Below are 15,880 nucleotides of genomic sequence, written 5' to 3'. Positions count from 1 at the left end.
TCGAAGGCTTTCTTGCTTGTGCTTGCCTGCATTTTATGTCGATACTTCTTCCATCATTAATTATTCTACTTCATTTCCTGCATCACCTTATTTCGTTCCACTGCACTCCATTGGATTTCTTTATTTTTATCTTAAACTCCTTTTCTAAGTCGGTGTCCATATCATTCAACAATTTCTCAATTTCTTCTTCAGACTCACATAAAATATATAATACGTGTGAAAATGTGTTTTGGTGTGAATGAAACTATCATTTCCGAACGACTTGATGCATCTGTATTAAATTGAGAGATAAATGTGAAGCATGATCGAAGGAAATGTACACCTGTTAACTTTAAAAGTAGAGGGAGTGAAATGCATTTATTTCTGTTTCCCCATTTGGAGTCTCCTTACATAAAAGGTGGATAGTCAGTTACAAAGATCGTATAAAATATTTCTGTAAATGGTTGGTATACCATATTATACCGTCCGTGGTTCTCCATTTCTACACCTTAATTAAGGCCACGGTCTCTTCCTGCCCACTCCCGGTCCTGTCCTACACCATCGTTGCCATAAGAACCTATCTGTGCCGGTGTAACATAAAGCAACTTGTAAAGAGAAGTGAGAAATTAAATAATTTTTGTTCATTCCGACTGTTATCTTTTATACGTATTTAAACTTGCTATTACTATTAGTGTAAAATGACCCTCCAGAGGATTTGTCTAATATTTAAATAAATGACTAACTAAATTGTTTTCCATTAGAGTTACCACTTACGGCAGAGTTCTGTCTGGCATGGGTGATAACTTTAACTAGGTCGAGGAGTACCTCAGATCACAGCATAATATGAATGTCCTGTGAAAAGAAATATTTGTTCAGCCTCATCAATTAACCCTTTTGAAATTAAATGAAGCCATACAAGTAGCAGTTTTTTGTTTTGTTTTGGGCGCCGTAGTTGTCAAACCAAAACTTAAATTTTCTGTTGTGCGTGATTTTACAACTGAATAAATTTCATTGCTGCCTCTACGAATCACACCTTCGTGCCACAGAAACGTATACACACTGTGGTTGTTCCAAAATTGAATACCGAACTTGTAAACTGAAAGATATCTAGAATAGTACATTATTTTTATTGTGTGTCAATTTATGGAGTGAAAGAACTCGTTGTAGGTCGACACTAAGTGTACAAGTGTCATTAGAAGGCAATTGTCATTTTATGTGATCTTCACGCATTATATCTCTGACTTTTTCAGCTTTTCGGTGATGTAATTCAAGACGGTATTTTGATTGCAAATAAGTAAGATTGCTCCTATTAATAGCATGAAGCAAATCACATTTGTTGCACATATCAGTTTTTGGTTGGCGAAACGAGAACTGAGGAAATTTTGCTGTGAATACTTAATAAAAATATTTGTAGGAAACTTTATTGTCTTGAAGCGTTTCATTAAAAAATCTGCGCATCCTACTTCTATTTCAGAGCTCGAATACTGCTGTTTGATTTGGCTCTACAGTAATGGCTTTCAATCAATCAATACCGATCTGCATTTACGGCAGTCGCCGACGTGGCAGATTCCTTATCTGTTGTTCCCCTACGCTTTTCTTAAATTATTTTAATGTGATTGGAAATTTATTGAACATTTCCCTCGGTAAGTTATTCCAATCACGGACCAATTAAATTGGTTTAACACTCTTTAACATTTTGGATTTAGGGCTTAAGGAATGAGTAATGAGCTTATAAACCCTGTTTGGCCGTGTGGATATACGTGTTGAACCCCTTAGCAAACAAGGTGCGTCGCTGTTCTCGCAGACGAGCGAAGGCAGGATGCCGTAATTGTACTGGTGTAAACCCCGTCGATGGCTTGGGTACGTGAGGACAAGACAGAGTCGGCGAACAGCCTGCAAGAGACAGAGCGAGAGTTATGAAAGCGCGAAACTACCGAACAACGCTAGGGTGTCCACTAGCACGAAATATCCAGGTCTGGAATCATTTGAATTCGATCCCGGATATATCATAGAATCATATCCCACAGATCCAAGAGGAGGATATTTCCTTTTGATATTTTTGAAGTAATGTAAGCCATGAAAATGATGTAACTGTGCCTGTTTTGTTCAACTTGTTTGAAATATCCGTTACGGTGTAGCTGGCCGAACACCAAAGTAGCCTGTTGTATCTCGGGATGTACTATGGTGTGCGTTACCCTACTCAGACTATAAAAAAAGAAAGCGTCAGTGTAGCACCCTGCAGTAGCTGAGTGGCATTTGAGGGGTGAGTACTTTCCGCGAGAACGTGATCAACAGAGGCTATACTATCGGTGATAGGAGAGATTTGGTAACATTTACTCTGTTAATAATTGTTAAATACGAGTTCGCGCTGTGTAACAATTCCGCGTTCAGCTAATGACGGCTAACCGCTCTGAAGGACTAGATCGGAACCCGGAAATATCCCTTAATTTAGTAACTATCGTTTGAGCGGACTAATGTCTGAATTCGGGTTATTGTTAATTGTATCCTTATCAGGGCTTACAACAGTGTACTCGTGCACAAACCAAGATGTGAAGAGAACTGAGATTGACAACCGTTACAAGATTACAGGGATACGTCTGCAGTACTCGACCGAAGGCAGAACATCATTGGACCAGAAGGAACGAACCAGCAGGCTTCTAGATCCGTCGATAGCAACGCTGTCATGAGCTAAATTAAACCAATGGAGCGGTTCCGAGGGTAATGTAGGCCAGAGTAGCATTGGTTTGTTTTCATTTATGTTGAAAATAATGTTTGGGGCTCGATGCGTGTTATACCCCAGTCTTATTTCAGAGTTCTTTAGAGTTGGGATACAAAGGCTATGTCAGTCTGTAGAGTAGTGTTTTGGTTTGGGTTGACACACTTTCACTCGTGTCATGTAGACACTAAGATATAAGTGATGTCATATTCATGTATGCAAATTGGAGGGAACGGAGCCTTCTGAGGATCGAACGGGAACTTAGAGATGTGTAAAACTGCTCTATAGACAAGCTATGCATGATTTAGTATTATTGTATGTTTTTCAGCTCTTAATGTGTGCAGAGGGATATCCCCATCGTTGAATTTAGTGAGGGTCATTTACAAAACGGTGGCAGGCAAACTGTAATTCCGCTTCAGAATTGAACCGGGGACTATTGAATAAGAGGCCGTGATGAGCCATGATTTGTGCTGAGGCCTAGAATTGGATATAGTATTGTGGCTGACGTAAGGAGGTGGAGCTGTTTTGTGAGAGTGTATACCCCAGACCAGCAGTGATTATCTTTCCGCCGGGCAATTTTGTTTCCCAAGTAAACAGCGAAGAATGTGTTTATGTCCCCATTGAGGCCTTGAGTGAAAGTTTACACGAGGTTCCGTTAACTTGAGAGGATCGCATTTGGGGCATAGACGGTTGCTTGAGCCACGCAGACCAAGATTATTATTGTTTATTCCTACGCCATCACAGCTGATCACCTGCTTTGAAAACATGTAGCGAAGAATTGCCCGGTATGTTTGTAACTCTTACTGTCACGAGATCTTCACAGATCCTTAGAGCGATTTCCGCTCACTCCAGTGCAACTAATATCTTTCTTTTTCAGATGTGGTTTATTTGTTTTCAATGCTTACATGTGTCTTATGTGTGTGATAGTGGTGTCGATTATTTGTGTTGTTTACTATTTCACAGTCCGTTGGCTGTAGCTGGACAGCGAGGTTTCCAAACGTCTGTCTTGTGCCCACGATCCGGATATCGCACGTAAGAATAAATTTTTGGGTTGAATTTTGGGCCAGTACCAAAGAAAGTGTTCTTCTTTTATAATGTTTAAAGATGACAAATTCGGAATTAGTGTAATTAAGCCAATCTTGAATCAATAATTATTTATTCACGTAATAGACAGGTTTAATGGCAGCCTGCGGGCTAATTACAGTCAACTTATTTCAATCTAAGTTGCAAATAGGTAGATACCATGTTTCCGAAGTTATGGAACATAATATGCCCGGGTTCTCGCCCCTAGGATTTGAACGACCTTTAGCGTGGAAATATATGTAGTAAATTTGTTTGTGCTATATAATTTCTAGTTTCCATCGGGGTATATTTCTTGTCTGAATTTGAACTTTATTTTTTAGACGAAATAAATTATGTCTTTACCTCCTTTATCTTCCTGAGTTCTCATTCACGAATATGTATTCTAAAAGCTTTCCCGATGTATGATAATTATATTATACATATGCGGTTTTCGGACGCTCCGCGCAGCGTCTCAGCTGCGCTAGGCCATGTGGGACAGCGGAAGGTACAATTGTCTTGTAGAATTATTCCATCGTAGTCGCCATAACTTGTAAACTTCTCGACCATGTCAGATAAAAATACTGAGAATTGTGCTAATTTCGCAAAATATCTTCTGTCTAAACGGATCAGAAACTACCGTAAACGCAATCAATCAATCAATCAATCAATCAATCAATCAATCAATCAATCAATCAATCAATCAATCAATCAATCAATCAATCAATCAATCAATCAATCAATCAATCAATCAATCAATCAATCAATCAATCAATCAATCAATCAATCAATCAATCAATCAATCAATCAATCAATCAATCAATCAATCAATCAATCAATCAATCAATCAATCAATCAATCAATCAATCAATCAATCAATCAATCAATCAATCAATCAATCAATCAATCAATCAATCAATCAATCAATCAATCAATCAATCAATCAATCAATCAATCAATCAATCAATCAATCAATCAATCAATCAATCAATCGAACGATCGACCGATTGAATGACCGACCGACCGTTTTATGAGCTATCGGTATTGTAGGCCTTCATGTAGTATTTTCTTTACTCTGGGTTGTTAGGGCATCCAATGTAAAGGCGATCTTTCCTTCTTCAAGTTATTGTTCCTTTATGAGTTTGCTCATATTTTATAACTTTCTTCACGAATTTCCTTGTCGATACGGACCGATGATCGCCCGGTTATCACCTTAAGGTAATCAAGACAAATACCAACGCAAGTTAACACGATTAAACAATATTTCCAGAAAGCAATGCTCTGCGTTGATATGGACTAAGCAACACAAGTATAAATTCATGAATTATATCACCATATGTTGTCTTTGATGCTTTCACGGCCCGTACTTATGGACTTATGCCGTGTCAAGAAAATAAGGTGAAATTCTTTACGTTTCGCCAAGAACTGTGGACTGCGTCATCAGAAGGAAACTCGACTCTTCACGAGAAGATCATCTTAAACAATGCTGTTTTGAAAATTATACGTTATAATAGGTGTGGAAATGGTACGTTCATTCGTCGCCAGATGGCTCCTCGGACGTGACACTGCTAGCGTTCGAAGCGGAAGCTGGCCGAACCAACAGAATCAGTCTAAGAATGTCACACAACATGTATACGTAACATATGTATGACATTGCCGCAGGCCTGGAATGAAACATCTAGCGATGAAGAACGTACGAATTTCGAAAACACCGAGCCAAAATAACAATAGTGAAGGGACAGGAGAGGGAACTACCTACGTAATGGCTGGCAACGAGGTATTACTTAATTGAGAGCCAGTGTCCCTGTTGAAATTATTAGGATTTCTACGTATTTCCACAGCTTCTCGTATAATCCTGGACCTGTAGTGTGGGTAAGAGCTCCAGCTTCTTGGAACATGACATCATGATCGGACGATAGAGCGTGCCCAGCTATTGCTCATTTGTCTGGCTGGTTGAGGCGAATATTACGTTCATGTCCCTTGATACGGGTACTAATGGACCGGCATGTTTGCCGATGTATACCTTACCGCATGTACAGGGAATTTGGTACACCCCAAGATGTAAAAGTGGGGACAATTTGTCTTTGGTTTTACTCAGAGAGTGAGCAATTTTAGTGGCGGTGCCAAACACGACTTTTGTATTGTGTTTGCTGTGGGCCTTGGCAATTCGATCTGTGGTGTTGTAAATTTAAGGCAAATAGGCAGTTCTCTTCACTTCTTCCTTCTGTAAAGAATTTCACCTTATTTTCTTGACAAGGCATAAGCCCGAAAGCCTATACAGTATCATGTCTATATTATCATAATTGGTACGGTGAAACTGTGTAAGACATATATGTTTGGAACTTGTATTCTCTATAGCTTTCGTTATGTGATACTTTTCGATTCGACTGAAAAACAGGCATTTACATAATAAACTACCAATTCTTCCAGTATGAATAAAGAAGTACTTCTAGCGTAGACTGTAGTACATTATTCCCAGAATTTACATTTCGATTTTCATTAAATTCTGAATTGATATGGACTTAGCGGGAAAAATCGAAATTCGTGAGTATCTCTGTTATCGTAGTCGGTACGGTTAATTCTATATATCTTTAGATGCATCGCATTGAACCCATGACATTTTTGTCCTAAAGTCATTAGATGCAGTCCCATATAAATTAGGAGCCGGGAGCTCTACATACATTTTTTATCTCTGACCAGAGACGGCACGTGGAGGACAGGTGTCAGTTCTCATTCTCATGCTAAATAAATTACGTCACCCGCGCGTGGAAAAGGAGTATGGATACAGTGAACTATTTGTTCTAATAAACAGTACATTCTAAAAAGAATTGGCAACGAAATTGATGTAATAAATATTAGGAAATTGGTCATTAATGATACAGATTTTAGATCGCTAAATAGCTCCAGTAGGAAGTATGTCAAAAGAAGCTCCTGTTCGTTCGAACTCGGTTACATCGATCAAATATAGTGCCTATCTCATGAGGTAATTTAACAATTAAATTCGTCGAGAGAAATTCTTAAATGCTCATCAATAGCATTGCTACTAAATTAACAACTATGTGTTACAGTGATACCTGCCTTCAATAAATTTTTATCGCATAGGAAAAGTGTACGTAAAATACTTGGCGGTAAATGAAAACGGCATGAGAGTGGAGAAAAAAAATATGAAAGAGCAATGCGCCATCTTGAATCGCGCATTGTGTCATTTGAATTCGAGGCGAGTCCGCGTATTTCAGAGTAAATTTATGAACCAGCGTTTGAAAGACTAAGTCCAAAGGCAAGATAGGTTTTGGCAGGAGGTGGATGTAATACCGGCTCCAAGTGGAGATAGGTTTTAAACCTCACGTAATTTTTCAGGGACAGGTAACAGACGGTCATTCTAATACCGAGATCCTGCAATTCCAGCAATTGAAGCTATAACAATAAATTGTCATGTAAAATAATTACGAGTGCGGGTTGGAATTGGAAAGACGTGTTCGGTCCGTGCAAGGAAGAATGCGTGTGAAGGATTTCATATATGTCATTAATTTCAGGTGAATAAGATAAAAGGAAAATAATGTTTGTAATGCACTGTCTGTCGAGACGGCTAAATAAAATGATTGAGGGGCGGGTGAATCTGTACAAGATGGGAGAAGACGTACGTCTAAAAGGTATCTGAATTACCACTTCGTTAACAACGCTTTTATTTATTTCATGATGCCACCATATATTCTCTTGTATGTGTATTTGAGACGCATTTTGGTCCCCCTTTTTATTTCGTGAACATGTCGGAGAAATATGACAAAAGATCATTTGTTTTATTTTCTTTGATAATCGAGAAAGTCACGAAACTAGCGAATAAAGTGTTGTAAAGTAGTAGAATTGATGGTTGAGAAGCGATTTTTATGTGTAATGTAAAATATAATTTCCGTACGTTTATTTTCCATATTTATGGTTTGTCAAAGTTAAGATATAAATTTATTGTAAAATTTCTATTCAACTTAATGACGAAATTCATGTAAGTGTAATCCGTGGTTATTCATTTAAAGCCGACGTGAAGGCATACCGTTTTGTTAAGCGAGGTAAATTTTATTGAAGGGAAATTACGAGGCAGATCGATAAAATTTTGTTCCAAATTGTTTTCCAAATTCTGCTGAAATCTGATTAGAGTTGACGAGTGGAAACTAACAGTAAAATTTTTGTAAGTCAAAATTGTGAATATTGGTTTTGGAAATATTAGTTCAAATATGCGGGAAGAGATGGTTAATTGTCACGAAGTGTTTGTATAGCAACATTGTAGACATATAGAGATATTTTCAGTGTCGAGCAAGTGCATCAAGTTTTGTGAAATGCGAAGTAAGGAGGGTTTGTGGATCAGGTTATTGAAATCCTGTAGTGTTGATGTCAGGATGTTCAGTTTATGAAGCCCGGGGTGTTATTTTTGAGTAATTTATTGAGATGGGAGTAAGGTCAGTTCTTAATTAGGATTCCACGTGAAACCGTAGGTCCGTGATGGATAAAAATATTTGAGTGACGTCTTAAAGTAAATCTCTTCGCATAATCTATGTGAGTTAAGAATTATATTTTATGCGAACTGTCAGTGAGGGTGAGTTCTGTTGTTTCATTAAATGCCAGTTAAAAACGATCAGTAGCCATGTGTTTGTCGTTTCGCGATAAGAGGGGAGAATTGTGTACCGTTACTCCAAGCCAGCTGTTACGAAGTCGAGAGAGCTCGCTACTAGAATCACCTAACTGTAACTTGTATTTGTCATGATAGTATAAGGTTTAGAATCAGATGGGGGTGAAGCTGATTCCTGCTCGCGGTGCCCCTGCATCGGTTGTCGGAATTGAATTTCCGTTAATGAACTGAACGTCAGCATTCCAGAAGCATTACTAAAGTACTATCTGAAATGATTATTTCTGTTAGGGAAAGTCTCTTATCAGAGCTCAATTTAACAATTTTTTATCTTAACATTGAAGGACTGTCTTCTTGTAAAGAAGATTTTATATGAAATATGCCTAAAGCATAGTTGTGATGTTTTATGTATACAAGAAACTCATACGGATGTTAATCAAAGACGTCCTAAAATCACTGGAGTGAGATTGGCAGTCAAACGTCCTCATGGCCAGTATGGAAGTGCCATCTTCACTAAACTAGCCTCGATCACGAATGAAAATGACATAGAAATCATTGCTATAGAATTGAGTAACTCTTTCATTTTTTCCATTTATAAACCCCCAAAGGTAAGCTTTTCATTCAGACAACCTGATAATCTGAATTTGCAGAAAGTTTCCATCTTCGTGTGTGATTTCAACAGGCACTGCATTATATGGGGTTATCCACATGGTGATGAGAATGGAGAAGCTATTATGTATTGGGCAGAATCACACCAACTGACCCTCATTCATGAAACAAACTTCCTTCATCCTTCAACAGTGGAAGGTGGAAACGTGGATATAATCCAGACCTTATTTTTGTGAGTGAGCGGATTGCCCATCAGTGCGTTAAATCTGTCTGCCTTCCTATTCCTAACACACAACATCGTGAAACCACAGAGTGTTTATTTTAAGAGAAGATGTAACTTCAAAACGGCAAACTGGGAATGATTCACTTCCTCATTAGATAAAAAGATGAGTGTGATCAGTCCCATACCAGAGGCATATGACCAATTTATTGATGCCATTAGGTTGTGTTCTAAAGAAGCCATTCCAAGAGGATGCAGAACTAATTACATTCAAGGTATTTGCCAGGAAACATCTGCCCTTGAAAAACTACTTCGAACTGTATTAAAGGGATCCTTCTGGTGCTGAAACTATTGCAAGCGGACAACAACTTCTCTCTGCTATTTCGGAGAGTAAACGAGAAAATTGGTTAAATTGATGGAAGGTAGGAGTAGTCAGAAGGCCTGGAGGCTACTCAGGCGTCTCAGTAATGATCCTAATAAGGCATCATCTCTTTGTAAGGTACCTGCAAACCAAACTGCTCACAACTCGTCCAAAAATGATAAGTCAGTAAACTCCAGTTATAAAACAAAAGTGGATGTTATTAAGACAAAATTAATACCAGAGACCAGTATGCTTTCTTATCCCCTTACCATGGCAGAACTGAATGCGGCTATAAATATCGGTAAAAATGCTCCTGGTGTAGATTAAATATGTATTCAACAAATCAAGAATTTAGAACCTGTTATCAAAGAATGGGTACTAAATCCTCTTAACAATTGCATTCGAACATGCAGAATACCCAAAATTTGGAGGAAATCTAGAGTTATAGCATTCCTTAAATCAGAAAAAGATCCATATGATCCTAAAAGTTACAGACCAATTTCCTTGTTCTGTCATTTATTCAAGATCTTAGAACGAATGATTCTGGTAAGGCTTACAAAAATAGTTGAACCCCTTTTGATCTCAGAACAAGCTGGTTTTAGAAGAGGGAAGAACTGTACATCACAACTCCTCCATTTGAACCAATATATTGAAGATGGTTTTGAGAATCGGAAAATAACTGGCGCTTTTTTCATCGACCTAACTGCGGCCTATGACACAGTTAGTCACCAAATTCTGTTGAGTAAACTTATATGATCCCAAACACAAAAAGCTGACTGAATTTCTTCGATGACTTCTTGAAAATCGAAGATTCTTTGTAGGTTTCCAAGGGCGACATAGTCGGTGCAACAGCCTCAGGAATGGCCTACCTCAAGGTAGTGTTTTGTCTCCAATATTATTTAATATTTACACGAATGATCAACCCTTGTCAAAAGGAGCAAAACGCTTCATTTACGCAGATGATCGAGCTATTTTCACCCAGGGTGATCAGTTTGAGGGTATTGAACGGAGACTAATCGAAGACTTAGATGAACTGAGTCCATACTACACAGAAAACCACCTAAAACCTAACACCTCAAAGACGCAAGTTTGTATTTTTCACTTAAAGAATATGCAGGCAAGAAGAAAACTGAAAATGTTCTGGGAAGGTGCTCTCTTGGATCATTGCTCAACACATTAAATATCTGGGGGTAACTCTGGATCTTGCATTTACGTATGAACAACAACGAAACACAAAGTATCAACGCGAAATTCCATTCTTCGCAAGTTATGCGGTACCAGCTGGGGAATGCAAGCTCAAACAATGAGAACTACTGCTTTAGCACTGAGCTACTCTGCAGCAGAATATGCATGCCCTGTTTGGTATACATCTTGTCATGTCAAACAGGTAGATATTGCTTTAAGTGAAACTTGCCGCCTTATAACCGGTTGCCTAAGATCTACACCTTGTGACAAGGTATGTTGCTTGGCTGGCATTGCTTCCCCAGATATCAGACGTGAAGTAGCTGCCAAACATGAAAGATATAAAGTACACATTTCCCGAACACATCCGTTACATGATTATCAACCCGCTCAACAACGATTGAAAGCGAGGAGGAGTTTTCTTCATTCTCCTGAGTGCCTTTCGGAGTCACCTCAATCATCAAGACTAACTTCATGGAGATCCAGAAACCTCCATCTCAATGGATGGATGGATCCATCTGAAACTCTTCTAGCCGGTTATGAAATTTCTAATATCTTTGAAATCATTTAGGAAAAGGCTAGGAAAACAACAGATAGGGAATCTGCCACCTGGGAGACTGCCCTAAATGCAGATCAGTATTGATTGATTGGTTGTTTACATGGAAGAGTCTGAACAGGCTGCGGTCTGGAGTCGGCCGATCTAAGAACAATATGAAGAAGTGGGGTCTATCTGAAGAGTCAACCCTCTGTGCCTGTGGAGAAGAACAAAGCGTGGCGCACCTACTTAATTGAAACTCCTGCTCTCTCGCTTGCACCATGCAAGATTTGGTGAAGGCCACACCAAATGGTCGAGATCTCGCCAAATTCTGGTCCGATATGATATATTTCTTACTTGAATGTACCTCTAGTACGTTTCCACCAGTTAGGCCTATCTCTATTTCTTAATTAATAATTTATATGATGTATTGCTTCTGATACAGATAAATAAATTAAATAATAAGAAACGTATTTCCTTCTTTAGAATAGGCTCGTTTAGTAAAGATTTGATTTCAATTTTGAAGCGACGGATATGAGACGATAAGGTTACATACATACATACATTATCATTATAGACTGTTATGCCTTTCAGCGTTCAGTCTGCAAGCCTCTGAGAATTTACTAAACGTCGCCACAATCCTCGATTTGCAACTAGTGTTGTGGCCTCATTTAGTTCTATACCTCTTATCTTTAAATCGTTAGAAACCGAGTCTAACCATCATCGTCTTGGTCTCCCTCTACTTCTCTTACCCTCCATAACAGAGTCCATTATTCTCCTAGGTAACCTATCCTCCTCCATTCGTCTCACATGACCCCACCACCGAAGCCGGTTTATGCGTACAGCTTCATCCATCGAGTTCATTCCTAAATTAGCTTTATCTCCTCATTTCGAGTACCCTCCTGCCATTGTTCCCACCTGTTTGTACCAGCAATCATTCTTGCTACTTTCATGTCTGTTACTTGTAACTTATGAATAAGATATCCTGAGTCCACCCAGCTTTCGCTCCCGTAAAGCAAAGTTGGTCTGAAAACAGACCGATGTAAAGATAGTTTCATCTGGGAGCTGACTTCCTTCTTACAGAATACTGCTGATCGCAACTGCGAGCTCACTGCATTAGCTTTACTACACCTTGATTCAATATCACTTACTATATTACCATCCTGGGAGAACACACAACCTAAATACTTGAAATTATCGACCTTTTCTAGCTTTGTATCACCAATATGACATTCAATCCTGTTGAATTTCTTACCTACTGACATCAATTTAGTCTTCGAGAGGCTAATTTTCATACCATACTCATTGCACCTATTTTCAATTTCCAAGATATTAGACTGCAGGCTTTCGGCACAGTCTGCCATTAAGACCAAGTCGTCAGCATAGGCCAAACTGCTTACTACATTTCCACCTAACTGAATCCCTCCCTGCCATTTTATACCTTTCAGCAGATGATCCATGTAAACTATGAACAGCAAAGGTGAAAGTAAGTACCCTGAACCAAGAACTCATTCTACCATCAATTCTCACTGAAGCCCAATTGTCAACATAAATGCCTTTGATTGATTTTAATAACCTACCTTTAATTCTATAGTCCCCCAGTATGGCGAACATCTTTTCCCTCGGTACCCTGTCATATGCTTTCTCTAGATCTACGAAACATAAACACAACTGCCTATTCCTCTCGTAGCATTTTTCAATTACCTGGCGCATACTGAAAATCTGATCCTGACAGCCTCTCTGTGGTCTGAAACCACACTGCTTTTCATCCAACTTCCTCTCAACGATTGATCGCACCCTCCCTTCCAAGATGCCAGTGAATACTTTGCCTGGTATACTAATCAATGAGATACCTCGATAGTTGTTGCAATCCTTCCTGTTTCCTTGCTTGTAGATAGGTGCAATTACTGCTTTTGTCCAATCTGAAGGTACCTTACCAACACTCCACGCTAGTTTTACTACTCTATGAAGCCATTTCATCCCTGAATTCCCACTATACTTCACCATTTCAGGTCTAATTTCATCGATTCCTGCTGCCTTATGACAAGGGAGTTTATTTACTATCCTTTCCACTTCCTCAAGCATAATTTCACCAACATCATTTTCCCCCTCCCCATGGGCTTGGCTGTTTGCAACACCACCATGATGATTTCCTTTTACATTGAGAAGATGTTGAAAATATTCCCTCCACCTCTCCAGTGATTCCCTGGGGTCTATTATGAGTTCAGCTGAATTACTCAAAACACTGTTCATTTCCTTTTTCCCACCCTTCCTAAGATTTTTTATTACTGTCCAGAAAGGTTTCCCTGCTGCTTGACCTAGCCTTTCCAGGTTATTACCAAAATCTTCCCATGACTTCTTTTTGGATTCAACAACTATTTGTTTCGCTCTGTTTCTTTCATCTACGTACCAATCCCTGTCTGCCTCGGCCCTTGTTTGGAGCCATTTCTGATAAGCCTTCTTTTTACGTTTACAGGCTGCTCTCACTTCATCATTCCATCAAGATGTTCGCCTTTTCCCATCTTTACACACAGTTGTTCCTAGGCATTCCCTTGCTGTGTCTACTACAGCATCCCTGTATGCCACCCATTCACTTTCTATATCCTGAACCTGCTTATTGTCTGCTGTTCGAAACTTCTCACTAATCATATCCATGTTTTTCTGTCTAATTTCCTCGTCCTGGAGATTTTCTACCCTTATTCGTTTGCAGACAGATTTCACTTTCTCTACCCTAGGCCTAGAGATACTTAGTTCACTACAGATCAGATAATGGTCTGTATCTTCGAAATATCCCCGAAAAACTCTTTCATCCCTAACAGATCTCCTGAATTCAAAGTCTGTTAAGATATAGTCTATTATGGATCTGGTACCCCTAGCCTCCCATGTGTAGCGGTGAATATCCTTATGCTTGAAGAATGTATTCGTAACACCTAAACCCATACTAGCACAGAAGTCCAGCAAACGCTTCCCATTCCCATTAGCTTCCATATCTTCCCCACATTTACCAATCACCCTTTCGTATCCTTCAGTTCTATTCCCAACTCTCGCATTGAAATCGCCCATTAGCACTATTCTATCCTTGCTGTTGACCCTGACCACGATGTCACTCAATGCTTCATAAAACTTGTCAACTTCATCCTCATCTGCACCCTCACATGGTGAATACACGGACACAATTCTTGTCTTAATTCCTCCCTCTGACAAATCTACCCACATTATTCGCTCATTTACGTGCCTAACAGAAACTATGTTGCGTGCAATGGTATTCCTGATAAAGAGCCCTACCCCAGACTCTGCTCTTCCCTTTCTAACACCCGTCAAGTACACCTTATAATCTCCTTTCTCTTCCTCATTATCTCCCCTTACCCGAATATCACTTACTCCTAGCACATCCAGATGCATCCTCTTTGCTGGCTCAGCCAGTTCTACTTTCTTTCTTCCATACGCCCCATTAATATTGATAGCTCCCCATCGAATTCCATTTCGTTCGCCAAGTTGTTTCCAAGGAGTCCCTCGCCTGTCAAATGGGAGTGGGACTCCCTTACTCCCATAGGTCCGAGGCTTGCTTAAAGTGTTCTGAGCTCGGTAAATTCATGAAGCAGGATGCTGCCCTACTTGCACATAGTCCAAGTGAGGATCTCTCCCCTTTATGGGTTATGGACCACCGGTGAATGGTATAGTCCTAGCCGCCTGAGCACAAGGAGGGCCACGACTCAGAATATGCCCGAGATGCCCACTCCCATTCCATAGCAACTGGTATCCCGACTCACAGGACCACTTACTAGGCCACTCAGCCGTTGCCCATGGTTCACGAACTAGGTCGTGACTACAGTAACCCACAAACATGAACCATGACGATAAGGTTGGATATAACAATTTTCAGGGGTCTTAAAATTAGAGAATCGGTAAATGATTGTTGTCTAACATTATTCAAGGGTTGTACAGAGTCTTATTTTTCTTTAGTGTCACGAAGCGATGTGACGGAGACTTGTTGTTTTACGTTGTGCGTTAATTTATACAGATTGTAGGATTTAATGTTAGGATTATCCAAGCTAGTTTCCTAACAATTGTTATTGTTAATGCAAACTTGTTGAGTGACGTCATGAAATATACATAAATAGCAGTGGCGTATACTGAGGGCTACCAAGGCTATCAGTGAAGCCCAAATCTTAATTGAGAATGATGGAAGTCTAAAGCACATTGTAATGTAAGCATCTGAAACATTGTTCCATTTCCAAAACTTGAAAGCAGTGAGAAAAAACGTCGCTCATATTTCTGAGAGCAAGGCAACAGAGATTGATATTGTAGCCCAGGCTCTCGCCCCTCTCCCCTTGACTCGCCACACGCGGCTTGCTGCTGGATATCGTGAGGAGCGGGGACCGGCGGAGGATAGGTGTGCTAGGCTTCGGTCCGGCAGATCGCCACTGCTAACTATCAACCATGCGTTACTCATCGTATATAATTCCTCACCTCATACTTCTGACTTAATGATATAGATAAGAGAGTGTGGGAATTCCTGACTCCCGTTTACTTCTACATCCTTGTAGGAAGACTGCGGGGCTGCTGTTAGAGGAGCAATATAGTTTTATTTGTATTGGTAGATC

General features: G+C 39.6%; 1 protein-coding gene across 1 annotated transcript; it reads right to left on the bottom strand.

The window, feature by feature from the left end:
* Positions 1–1,708: 1,708 nt before the first annotated feature.
* LOC137498720 (craniofacial development protein 2-like) lies at positions 1,709–14,678 on the bottom strand. The gene is made up of 2 exons (XM_068226522.1): positions 14,024–14,678; positions 1,709–1,872 (listed from the first exon to the last, which is right to left on the bottom strand). Exons 1-2 carry the CDS (start codon positions 14,676–14,678, stop codon positions 1,709–1,711), a joined length of 819 nt encoding a protein of 272 aa, XP_068082623.1.
* Between the last annotated feature and the right edge of the window lie 1,202 nt (positions 14,679–15,880).

This window comes from Anabrus simplex, chromosome 1 (assembly GCF_040414725.1).
Source record: "Anabrus simplex isolate iqAnaSimp1 chromosome 1, ASM4041472v1, whole genome shotgun sequence".
In the NCBI taxonomy this organism is placed as follows: domain Eukaryota; kingdom Metazoa; phylum Arthropoda; class Insecta; order Orthoptera; family Tettigoniidae; genus Anabrus; species Anabrus simplex.
This window is presented reverse-complemented; position numbering and strand designations above follow the sequence as displayed.